General features: G+C 40.5%; 1 protein-coding gene across 6 annotated transcripts in view; it reads right to left on the bottom strand.

Annotated features, from left to right (window-relative positions):
• ARMH3 (armadillo like helical domain containing 3) overlaps nucleotides 1-13,741 on the bottom strand; it is a 239,573-nt gene that overhangs the window by 164,225 nt on the left and 61,607 nt on the right. For all 6 annotated transcript variants that reach the window (XR_009764035.1, XM_061636248.1, XM_061636249.1 and 3 more), the window contains one exon: nucleotides 3,754-3,842. Coding sequence is in view for 5 of the 6 variants with exons in the window: in XM_061636248.1 (XP_061492232.1) it covers nucleotides 3,754-3,842 (89 nt within the window). In the remaining variant the exon portion in view is untranslated. The remainder of the gene's footprint in view (nucleotides 1-3,753; nucleotides 3,843-13,741) is intronic.

Genomic DNA, 13,741 nt, shown 5'->3' on the forward strand with positions numbered 1-13,741 from the left:
AGCCTACTGCACATAGCTAGAAGAAATGGACACTCTGTGATCCACCACTTGAACACAGAATGTAATAAGCAACTGTGCTAACACCCTCATAGTCCCCTGCTTTTAAAAAAAATCCTGGCATTCTGTAAAGGCAATAAACTGTTTTTAAGTGCTAGGTTATCAATACCTTAAAAGTTTTTTTCAAAAACTATATTATATGGAGATAACATAAAAGTAGCAAACATAATAAATAAAACAGTGATCCAGTAAAATAACAGAAGTGCAATTTAAAAGAACTTTGGTAAGTGGCACCTAAATGAAATGACACATGTACATATTTGTCAATTCATAAAAATTATTTTTAACATTTTTTATCCAATTGCAGTTTCCCAGCTTTCACCAAAATCTTCCATCAAGCATAACCTTGCATTTTCAAATCCTCTATAAAAAAAATTCCTCCTAACCAAAAATTGTGTTTCTTTTTTAAGTTTTATTTAAACAAAATAAAATACAAAAGTAACAACAGATCAACAAAACTGTCATGGCTTATGAAGGTTTTACAAAAAAGAAAAAATTATCAGATATAAATCTACGTTAAATTATATCATAAATATATATATATATATATATATATATATATATATATATATATATATATATATATTTCATCTTCTTCCAGGCATTTTAGTATGTGTTTTTAAATTGTTTTTTTTTAAATGTGTTTTTAAATTTGTATATTTGTTTTTAATGTTTTTAATTGTTGTAAACCACCCAGAGAGCTTTGGCTATGGGGCGGTATACAAATGTAATAAATAATAATAATAATAATAATAATTTCTAGTAGGCACACTGGGGTTCTTTACACATTTGGTTAACAAAAACGTCATAGTTTAGATCAAGAAAAATAATTAGAAAAAATGAAGCTTGTAACATCTATTCAAAGAGTTCCCAAGATCTTACAAATATTGATATTATCATGAACCATATTATTCCAGTACATTGCAAATAAGCGCCATTCCTGTATAAAAACGTTTGGTGATTGTCTTCCTTTCCTTGTTCTCATATTGGTAAATTTTACAAGATTGACTATAACCAGAAATTAGAAAAAAAATCAATTACTCCAACAATTCCTGAATGAATTACCAAAGTATGGGATAAAGTCAATCTGGCTGCCATTAGAAAGTATATGATCATTTCTCTATCATCAGATAGGATAGGATCCTCAAGATAACCAAAAAGTATGATTAGGGGGATCCATGGGAAGATCACGAAAGATCAGTTATATCTTTTATCTCTTCCCAATCTCTTCCCAAAATGTTTTGACGTTAGGGCAGAACCATAGAATATGGAGTAATCTTGCATTATTAGCTTTGCATCTCCAGCAGACATCTAATGTGGAATTATACATACGACTAAGTCTTTTCAGGATCAGATTCCATCTAAACGTGACTTTGTAAAATTTTCCTTAATATTTACACCTATTGTAAAATGTGGTACCTGTCTCCAAATCCACTTCCATGTTTCTGAAGAGATCTGATAACCCACGTCGCTCTCCCATCTAATCTGGTACACATTAGATCTTAATTCAGTACAAAGGAGAATTTTGTATATTTTCCTTAGCGTTCTTGTGGGTCTATGAGTAGATATTACAAATTCAAACTCCAGTGGATCCTAAAAAATATGTTTTTATGAACATTTTATACATGCAAGCAACGCAACTACAGCCAACAATAATAAAATAAGAATGAAAGCCCAAATAAGGGAGTGGGAGAAGAGGAAAGGAAAAACACAAGGACACCAGATCCTCAGGAAAGCCTTTTTTTTTTACACTAGATACATATTTGCACAAATTTTCTCCACATTTCTGTAGATGCATTTCCTACACCTTGATTTTTATATTACTATTCTTTCTTTGTAGCTAGATTCACTAACTGTAACATCCAAATAGTTTTATCTTGCCAATTACAGCATGACTATCTTTTAGCAACCAATACTAGTCTTCTGATCCAAGCCTGTTGTTACCTTCTTCATATTCCAAATACCTAGAGAAGCTATTCTAATACTAGCACCTCAATGACAATGTGCCTCTTCACATGAAATAGCACTACAGCAAATAGTATTACAGCAAAGTAACAGAAACAACTGATGCTATTACTGTTTGCATTATACATCTGCTGGGTGAACAATGAATGCTGGAATAATAAACAATACGAGCACTGTTGGAAAATGATTTTAAACAATGCTACTAGCTGTATGAACACCAGCCACAGCTCCATTAATCTGTATAGAGTAAATAATAACTGTCAGTGTCTCCTTCATTCCCAGAAAACTGGCAAGCGTGGGCAAATGTTCTGGTACTTGGCCATAAAAATCAGCCTTGTGTTTAAGTGCTAGCCTGGTAGCCACAGGCTACAAGAGGTTCCATGCAGGCAGGTGAGCAAAACTTGTCATGCCACAAACTTCATGGCTACCATCAAAAGCAGCACCCATGCAAAATCTCCCTCCCACAGCCAACACTTAAATGCAAACTGTGTGATGCACAAATTCTCTCATTATAGCTTGTGGCAGCAAAGAAAGTTTATCAAGGAAGAAAGGAAAGGAAAAAAAGCTCCCACAATGTTCACTGCTACCCTCAGTTCTGGCAAAGGCAAGCCGGACAAAAATCTTGTTGATTCATTAACAGAGGACCAAGATATCACCCTCTGTACTCTCTAGTTTAGAAAACCTGAAAATGCCACATGTCACAAAAGGAAAAATGAACTGACTGATGCAGAATCTGATTACGACAGCACTTTCATCTAGCTGCACTTAGCCATAGAGGAGATACTGCTAGCCAACTAACAGAATACTGCTTTAAAAACCATTAAACACAGCTTCCCAAATGCCCTCCCTGGAAGAGTTTCATTGAGTAAACCAAGTCATTAGTCATCGTTCCCAAGACATATAACAGGACTCTGGGCCATTTCTATAAAACCTTCTTTATTATGCCATGGAAGCTTTTATGGAGACAGAGTGGTTAGCTGTACTAAAAAATTACTCGCCTCTCCTGCTTCCAGGCATAAAACAGCAATGGAGAATTAGAAACTAAATAAATCCATCAGCAAATCCCTTTCATCCTCCGGAGGCAAAATATAAGTTCATTGCCTGCCTATTAAGTACAGCTATGACTATTAAATACAGCTATGCCCAATCTCATTTTAAATTACCCAGGACAGAACTACACATGATGCTTGACACAGGATGGTGTGAATACACCAGTCTGGGGCAGAGTTCTCACTCCACTGCCTCTCTTTAATATTTATGTAGACCTCCCTGTGCTGTTTTCCCTGCCTTTCTCCCCACCACCAGCAGGAGCCAACGATGAGGAGCAGGAGAGGGGGGAAAAGCACACAATATGACCATGTCAGAAAGCAAATTAAATCTGCCTGCAACGTACAGAGAGAAGGGAGAACCCAACATGAAAAATGGCAACAATATGTTAGGATCACATTTAGTTCTACTCTAAAATTTAACTGTGATGAAAGTAGATCCAGAAAGCTCAACAAAAACCATTCATAGGGCTTGATTTTAAAAGCTACCTCTCCTCTTCCTTGCTCCCCCACAACTGTACTTCTTGGTGAAATTGTGTGTCATAAGTCACTGGAGGGTGGTAAGAACGGGCAACACGCTTCAGTTATTTTAATAATGCTGATTCTAGAACTATAAACACCAAGCTTATGGAGTGGCAAAAAGGATAAATTGGTAGTGGAAGAAGAAGCAAGGCAAAGAATTTACCTGACCAGAGCTCCCTCCAAGTGTAATGAAGCCTCACTCTGCATTTCTTCTGGTAGCAAAGCAGCTTATGTACTATTTGAATGCAGCGTCTGGAGAAGACAGAGAGAAGAAAGCACAATGTAATCAGCAGTATGTAATTGTGATATACAGTATGGGAACAATGGCACACTTTCAACAGCTAGCCGCATTACAGTGATAATATTTATTTATTTATGAATCATTTCCTATGAAGCATCTCAAAGTGATTTCACAATATAACATACATAAAACATTATATGAATCATATGAAACATTATATGAAACACTATATGAATAGTTAACAACCGCATGGATAAGAACAATTAAAAATTATAGATAGATATAGATATATAGATATAAAGATATAGATATATATAAAAGACAGTTTTGAAAGCAACAAACAGAACTTCACTCAAGCTTGCTCTGGATCCCTATAAGGATTCCGTTAATCACCTAAAATATATATATATGAATGTAATTGTGATTAACCAAACAGAGGTTTTTATTATATTAACAAAACGTTTCAGCTTCCGCCTTCATCAGCTGCTAAAATACAAATGCTGTTACCAAGGTGGCAGTTATAGAGCTTTGAGGATGGAATGCTCAGAGGGGCTTCATTTACAGAAGCTAAGTAGTGGTGGTACTGTCCTCCAGGTTCAGGCCGTGTGGTGCCAATGTGTCCAGGGAGTAAATCCAAAAGTTCTCCCTTTTGGTCAGTGCTGCTGGATCTGCTGGCATCTCTATCGCTGTAATGGGAAAGTCCAACAGGCTGTGATCCTCGATGTTAAAATGCTTTGCAACTGGTTGCTCCACTTTTTTTGTCAAAATTGCTGACTTGTGGTTCCTGAAGCGCGTGCGTAGGTCAGTTGTGGTCTTTCCTACGTATTGGATATGACATCCTGGTCTTTTCCACTCGATGATGTAAACTATATTGCAGGACTTGCAGGTGATGTTCTGTTTGATGTAATATGTCCTGCCTGTCCTAGTGCTTGTAAAAGTGGCTGTCTCCCTGAGGTACACACAGGTGATACAGCGTTTGGAGTGACAAGGATGAGACCCTGGACTGGTGATAGGTGGCTTAAGCACAGCTCTCACCAACAGTCTGCACAAATTAGGAGGTTGGCGAAATGCTATAACAGGAGGCCTTGCTGATGGCTCTGGTAAGATGTTCAGAGTTTGCCAGCAATGGGTAGCTCTCCTTGATTGCTCGGTGATAGTTAGGAGATGCTGGATGGAAATCTACCGCAAATGGAATCTGTTGCTCTCTGCTCTTTGACACCTCAGTATGATGGAGGAGGTTTTCTCTGGACAGAATGGAGGCTCGTGGATGTTGCAATTCAAAATATATGGAGAATATCCTCTTCAAAGAAGGTGTTCTTTAAGTTCACTGATCCTTCTCTGGTATTTATCGTCAGTGTTGCAAATAAGTTTGATTCTCAGAGCTAAGCTATACACAATGTTCTTCTTTATATGCCTAGGATGGCAGGATTTCCAGTTTAAATAGATGTGGGCATCAGTGGGTTTGCTGTAGAGATCAGTGGCTATTTTGTTGTTTTCAATGGTAAGAAGGACATCCAGAAAAGGGATGTGCGGATTGTCATTTGTATTATTAAATGTGAACTTAATAGAGGGATGTATAGAGTTGATGTAATTTTTAAATTGTTCCAAACTCTCTTTACCATTCGTCCAGACCATAAAGATGTCGTCAATGTATCGCCACCATATAAGTGGTTTGTTGATGGCCTTTTTGAGGATCTCCTGTTCCAGTTTACCCATAAAGAGATTTGCATATGATGGAGCCATGCGAGTCCCCATGGCTGTGCCTTGTAGTTGCAGGTAGTGTTCTCCATTGAATGTATATATATACAACTTGAAATCCAGTACAGATACTGACTGGAATAAAAATCACCACTTAGAAACTAGTTGAAAGAGAAAAGTCTTCAACAGATGCCAAAGAGTCCATAGAGATGCCTGTTTGATATGTAACAGGAAGGAATTCCAAAGGATAGGTGCCTCCACACTAAAGGCATGGTTCAGACATCATGCAGAATGGACCTCCTAAGATGGTATCTGTAGGATGCCTTCTCCTGCAGAGCCCAGTGATCAATCAGGTATATAAGGGATATGACCTTTTAGGTATCCTGGTCCCAAGCTGTACATACCTATGTTCACCAGTACCCTGATCTTAGCCTGGTAGCTAATTGGCAGCCAGTGCAATTCTTTCGAATATAATAGTGGTATTCTACCCCAGTGAGCTGCCAAATTCTCCACAAGCTGCAGCTTCTGGATCAATCCCAAGGGCAGCTCCACATAGAGCACATTGGAGTAATCCAATCTGAAGTTTACCAGCACATGGATGACTCATATTAGGCTATCCTGATTCAGAAACTGTCATAGCTGTCTTACCAGCCTAAACTAACAAAATACTATTCTAGCCACTGAGACAGTGCCTCTGTCTCATCAGATTTTTTTCATCTCAACCAGGCCACCACAGAGTCTAGGCACTGGTACAAGGCTTGCATGACCTCTGCTGATTCAGATGTTACAGAGAAATAAAGCTGGGTATCATCAGTGTACTGATAACATCTCACACCACATCTGCTAATAACCACTCCCAACATCTTCATGTAGTGTTAAATAGCACTGGGGACACAGTACAGCTGCCAGGGGGCCAAGAGGTAAACACCAATGCTTATTCTCTGAAACAGACACTGGACCAGAGCCACTGTAACACAGTGCCCCCAATGCCCATCTAACAGAGCCAGTTTCAGAGGATACATGGTCACTGGTATCAAAAGATGCTGAGAGATCAAGAAAGAAGAACAGGGTCACACATCCCTGTTCTTCTCACAAGAAAAGTCATCCATTAGTGCGACCAAAGCCAATTCAGTTGTATAACCAGGCCTCAGTCCAGATTGGAATGGGTTAAGATAATCTGTTTCATCCAAGAATATTTGTAACTGTGATATCACAGCTCTCTTGCTCACCTACCCCAAAAAGGGGGTATTTGTGACCGGGTAGTAGTTGTCACAAGCTAAATGAGTCCAGGGTGGGCTTTTTTAGGAGTGGTTGGATCACCGCCTCTTTTAAGATGGCCAGGATCACTCCCTCTTGCAGGGATTCACCAAATCATGCCCCCTCAGCAAGCTTTAATAAGCCAAGAGAGACAAGGATCGAAGGCTACATCATCACAAGCACCTTGACATTTGGATTCCATTAGTCTCCAGGGTTGGATCATCCAGATTGGTCCACCACCTCTGCGGAAAGGGGATTAGAGCAGCAAGTTCAAACTTCGCCAGGCAGTGATCCAGCCATGACAACAGGGTGATACCCACCCATCCTTTTATTTCCACACCACCCTTCCTCCAACTGGAACAAAGATCAAATCAATGGTATGCCCTGCCCTGTATGTCAAACAAATGGCAACTTGAGACAACCCCAGAATCATCATGGAGGCCATGACATCTCAGCCAAAACACTGGAGGCAGTTTCAGCATGGATGTTGAAATCACTGTTCTGTGTTCCTCCAATACCACACCTGAGACCACTTCCAGCCCAATCAGAGAAGCTGTTGGGCAGCAGGGTGGACAGAACACCAGCAGCAACCCTATTTTACTGACTTCTTAGCCGAACACTAGGCCCACACAGCTTGCTCTAAGACAGAGGAGTTTCCTGGTAATGATAATAGAGATGGATGTCCTATGAACCATAGCAACCTCCCCCTCCTGCACAACCTGTGCTGATGCTGCACCGAGTATCCAGGCAGGCACAGCTGGGTCAGATCAACCCTCCCAGCTCACCCACCCAGGTCTCAGTAACGCATGCCAGATTGGCACCCTCGTCCACAATCAAATCATGGATGAAGGAGGTCTTATTATGTACCAATCTAACAAGAAGCTCCATGCAGAGATGTGGCCAGTAGTGCTGAAACACTATCTTACTGCTGATCACTGTAAGCCACTCAAGGAGTTTTTTTTCTGCTAAAGAGCAGTGAAAGTTAAAGAGGAAAGCACAAAAGCAGGACTACAGCTGAACGTCAAGAAGATTAAAGTAATGACAACAGAAGATTTATGTAACTTTAAAGTTGGCAACAAGGACACTGAACTTGTCAAGGATTATCAATACCTTGGCACAGTCATTAACCAAAATGGACACACTATTCAAGAAATCAGAAGAAGGCTAGGAAAGGGGAGGGCAGCTATGAGAGAACTAGAAAAGGCCCTCAAATTCAAAGATGTATCACTGAACACTAAAGATCATTCAAACCATGGTATTCCCGATCTCTATGTATGGATGTGAAAATTGGACAGTGAAAAAAGAGGATAAGAGAAAAATCAACTCATTTGAAATGTGGTGGTGGTGGAGAGCTTTGCGCATACCATGGACTGCGAAAAAGACAAATAATCGGGTGTTAGAACAAATTAAACCAGAACTGTCACTACAAGCTAAAATTATGAAACTAAGGTTATCATACTTTGGACACATCATGAGAAGACATGATTCACTAGAAAAGACAATAATGCTTGCAGAAACAGAAGGGAGTAGAAAAAGAGGAAGGCCAAACAAGAGATAGATTCGTTTCATAAAGGAAGCCACAGACCTGAACTTACAAGATCTGAACAGGGTAGTTTATAACAGATGCTATTGGAGGTCGCTGATTCATAGGGTCGCCATAAGTTGAAATCGACTTGAAGGCATATAACAAAAAATGCTTCAAATAATAAATAACACCAAAAAAAGTTTACCCTTGGAAATATTGCTTATCACATTAGTAGGCTAAACTACTTATAATAGTGAGCCTGTTGGTATGTATGAAAGTAGATAAATGTAACAGAAAAAAAATAAGTGGAGAAATACGGAGCAAGGAAGCATGTAGCAAGAGATGGGTATGTAGTTGTCAATCTGGGGGAGGCTAGGCTAAAATTTAAATTTGGGCAAAATTTAGAATGAATTATCTTGGGCTGCAGCAGAAAGTAAAACGAAACAAGTTGCAGGAGCCTTCTCTGTTCACTTCTAGTTTGGAATTCAGGCCATTCATATGCCAAGAATATTGCCTCCATCCACAGTGAATTTAGCATTAAAGAAGGACTTGTGTCCTTCCATGGAAATTTAAAAGCTTTAACTCGTCTTCCAAAGGAGTTCACATGGAACCAAGAATAGCACCCTAAAGTGGGACAGTATCATATTCCAGGAGTAGCTTTAGGCTAGACAGTCACCTAAAAGTTTACAAGACCAACAAATATTACAGACCTCACACTTTTCCTCCACAAGGAAATCCATATAAAAGACAAATATTATATTGTAACTGCACTACTGCGTACTTGAGACTCTATGTGGTTTTAATGCTTAAGCAGAATACAAGTCCTGTAAAACAAATATGTTGCTGCTACTATTGAAGAGGCCAACCTAAGTAGGCAGCTCTGGGCAATAAATTGAACACAATCTGCCTATCCAAGGTCAGACTTTTGTTCCAGAGCTATAGTAAAGTACCACAATATCTCCAAGTAACTGCATTAAAGTGGCTTGAAATCTGCATTGGTACCTTACAGTATCTTTGTTTCCAAATCTGAGATCTCAAGAAATCAGTAGCTTCTGCTCAAGTTTCACTCATCTTAATTCTACAAAGATACCCTGTGCTTAAAACAAGAGCTATGAAGTTTAAGGAAATATTCTGTCTTAAGTTGCATCTGCAGCATTACTCTCGACACTAAATTCTGAACGTACAACTTCTTCATCTTTGGTCTACTACAGAATTGAATAAAGGAGACTCTGTAAATTTAACAAGCAGAAGAATGCCTCTGTCAACTGATCAGTGGAGTGGAGAGGTAAAACACTGTGTTTGCCATCAGGGGATGGCTGCTTATTTATTTTATTTATTTATTTTATTTATTTATTAGGCTTTTATACCGCCCGACTAGCAATAGCTCTCTGGGCGGTGAACACAAACAATACAATAAAATCACAATATGATACAGCAAAACATATAAAAACAGTCAAAAATCAATTACAACAAAATTTTACAAATTAAATTAACTTAAATTAAAATGCTTCAGAGAAGAGGAAGGTTTTAACTTGGCGCCGAAAAGAAAACAACATCGGCGCCAAGCACACCTCCTTGGGGAGACTGTTCCACAGTTCGGGGGCCACCACTGAGAAGGCCCTAGATCTTGTCACCACCCTCCGGGCCTCTCTATGAGTCGGAACCCGGAGGAGGGCCTTTGTAGTAGAACGTAGCATACGGGCCGGTTCGTATCGGGAGAGGCGTTCCAACAAGTATCATGGTCCCGCGCCATATAAGGCTTTATAGGTTAATACCAACACTTTGAATCTAGCCCGGAAGCATATTGGCAGCCAGTGCAAGCGAGCCAGAACAGGTGTTATATGCTCGGACCGCTTGGTCCTTGTTAGCAGTCTGGCTGCCGCATTTTGCACTAGCTGTAGCTTCCGAACTGTCTTCAGAGGTAGCCCTACGTAGAGCGCACTGCACTAATCCAAACGCGAGGTTACCAGAGCATGTACCACTGATGTAAGGTCCTCCTTACTCAAATAGGGACGTAGCTGGGCTACCAACCAAAGTTGGTAGAACGCATTCCTTGCCACCGAGGCTACCTGAGCCTCAAGTGAGAGGGAAGAGTCTAAAAAGACTCCCAAACTACAAACCCGCTCCTTTAGGGGGAGTGTAACCCCGTCCAGGACAGGGTATATATCCACCATCCGATCAGAGAAACCATCCACCAATAGCACCTCAGTCTTGTCTGGATTGAGCCTCAGTTTGTTAACTCTCATCCAGTCCATTGTCGCGGCCAGGCAACGGTTCAGCACATTGACAGCCTCACCTGAAGAAGATGAAAACGAGAAGTAGAGCTGCGTGTCATCAGCATACTGATGATAACGCACTCCAAAACTCCTGATGACCTCACCCAACGGCTTCATGTAGATATTAAAAAGCATGGGAGACAAAACTGACCCCTGCGGGACTCCATATTGGAGAACCCACGGTGTTGAACCCACGGTGCTTCCAACCTGCCGTGCTCTACCTTCCACCCGAGGAGCCTTCGCAGGGAAGCTGCTGCCAGAAGAACTCTGAGGGAGCTTTGGAGTCTAGATATAACAGTTTTTTTGGAGATGGGGTCTCCAGTCACTAACGCCATCAACGTTAGAGCTACTTTAGGATGTACATTTACCGGACTTTGTTACTTAACCTGTTGGTAAGCTTTATGCTCCCTACAATGTTTGATATATTTTAAATGAACAGTTACCTGTTCAACTGTTCATATTATGTTGTAGCGATATAATCATTTTTATGTATTACTGTTATTCTACTACTGAATTTAGATTGCTTTTTTGTGAACCACTTTGACCACAAATGCATTTGTAAGTAAGTAAGTAAGTAGTAAATTTAATTTTTGTGTCGCCTATCTGGCCGAAGCCACTCTAGGCGACGTACACATTAAAATTAATAAAATACAATATAAATACAGTATAAAATACAATGCAGTCAACCATAACAATTTTAAATAGCAGCAGTATAAAACAATGTAGGGCAATCAATAAACAATTTAAAACAATCATAGAAAAATTAGCCCACCCCGGAGATCCCGAAGGCCTGTCCAAAGAGCCAAGTTTTTAAGGCTCGGCGAAATGTATCCAGGGAAGGGGCATGGTGGAGATCGAACGGGAGGGAGTTCCAGAGAGTGGGGGCCGCCACTGAGAATGCCCTCTCTCTAGTCCCCACCAACCTAGCTGTTTTCGTTGGTGGGACTGAGAGAAGGCCCTGTGTGGCTGATCTAGTCGGGTGGCTTAATTGGTGGTACTGGAGGTGCTCCTTCAGGTAAACTGGGCCGAGACCGTATAGGGATTTAAAGGTTAACACCAACACCTTGAATTGGGCCCGGAAAACAACTGGAAGCCAATGTAGATGAAATAACATTGGCGTGATATGATCACGGCGGCGGCTGTTTGTAAGCAAACGAGCCGCCGCATTCTGCACCAGTTGTAGTTTCCGGACTGTTTTCAAGGGTAGCCCCACGTAGAGCGCATTGCAGTAGTCTAATCGAGAGGTGACCAGGGCATGTACTACCAGTGGGAGCTGATGAATCAGGAGGTAGGGTTGTAGCCTCCGTATGAGGTGTAGTTGATACCAAGCTGCCCGGCTCACTGCCGAAATCTGAGCCTCCATGGACAGCTTGGAATCAAGAACAACCCCAAGGCTGCGGACCTGATCTTTCAGGGGAAGTCTCACCCCATTAAGCATCAGGTCAGCAACACCCAACCTTCCCCTGTCACCCACAAGCAGCACCTCGGTTTTATCAGGATTGAGCTTCAGCCTGTTCCTTCCCATCCACCCACTCACGGATTCCAGGCACTTGGACAAGGTCTCCACAGCCAACTCCGGTGAGGATTTAAAAGAGAGATAGAGCATTTGTGGAAAATGCATTATTTATATATAAATAATTGGACTATAACCATCATTGTTAGGGCTCTCAATCTATCAGAATACACAAAGGTTAGATGGTGTTAACATTCTAATAGGCCTCATGTCTGACAAAAACTTCAAAAGAATTTTGAAAGAGCAGCTCAGGAGCTACATTTGCTATACATTTCTGATCAGCCAGGTGATATGAAGTGGTTCTTGCACACACAAACAAAGCATGCACAACAATACTTAAAAGAAGCATTAAACGTAATCACTCTTGTGAAATACCCTCTTACTGCATATTAAAACAATAAAATTAAAATATTAACATTAAAAGGAGAATTGTTTAATCATTACTTTTTGACAATCAATAGCTGCTGCAAAAAAGCTGGCTACTTTTATTGTGACCTGGGGGTTCCGGTCAGACAACAAATACTCTAAGTAAAATAAATCCCATCTACCTGGGATTTTTATTAAAATCAGAGTAATAAATATAACTCTAAAATCAAGGTAAAAGGAACAATAAAACAACACGTGCCGAATTGTTTCCGCCTCCCCCGACCCACAAGGGCACAGACGATCCCAGAAGGGCACGCTCTTAAATCTGCCTTCAAGGAGGGTAGAAGGCAGGACATTAAGCTTGGCTAACGTTAAAGCCTTCCTATATTTTGGGACGAATAAATTAATTAAGTAATTTGCCTGTGGAAATGTCGCCCACTTGTCCCTGAAATCTGGATAAGCTGTGGCCAAGCCTACATGTTCTTGAAGGTCAGTGGCCCAGATACGTTGCTTAATAGCTGCTTTGGCCTTAGGATATTCTAGGGCCAATAATGAGTCAGGGGCAAAGCCCAGCCTCTGTAATTTTGCTATTAACGTCTTTTTCCACTTGGACTGGAAAGCATCTGTAAGTGTCAAAGGGACCAATCCCACCAGGAAAAACAGCAGCTTCAGCCAATAATTTAACTTAAGCAGCCATGCTCAGGCCTCTATGGAAGTTTGACCTCTCTTTAAACGAAGAATTACTTTAGGTATACAACTCGGCACTCCCAGAATAGCTCTCAGAAATTTGGTTTGGATCTTTTCGAATGGCGCAAAATTGCTGTAAACGCATAACTGAGAGCCATATAACATTTGTGCTATGATCTTGACTACAAATACCTGAATAGCTGATGGTAAGTGTTGGCCCCCTCTGGTAAAAAAGAAAGAAAGGAGTGCCTTTGTATTCCTCTGGGCGTTCGTAACTGCGTTGTTAATTTGGGCATTCCAGAAACCTGAATATTGAAATGTTACTCCAAGATATTTATATGATGTAACCTGTTCAATTATATGATGACTGATCTGCCATTTATGCCTTATTCTTTTCTTAGTGAAGATCAATAACTTGGTCTTAGTGTAATTGATATGCATCAGTTCCCTTTTACAGTGTGAATCCAAAGCCCTTAAGAGGCGCCTCAAACCTACTGAAGTTAGAGATAAAAGAACAGCATCATCTGCATAAAGCAGAATTGACACTGGTCTAAAGGCCAACTTGGGAGGGTGGAAATTAGTGTCTCC

Source organism: Rhineura floridana, chromosome 7 (assembly GCF_030035675.1).
Source record: "Rhineura floridana isolate rRhiFlo1 chromosome 7, rRhiFlo1.hap2, whole genome shotgun sequence".
In the NCBI taxonomy this organism is placed as follows: Eukaryota; Metazoa; Chordata; class Lepidosauria; order Squamata; family Rhineuridae; genus Rhineura; species Rhineura floridana.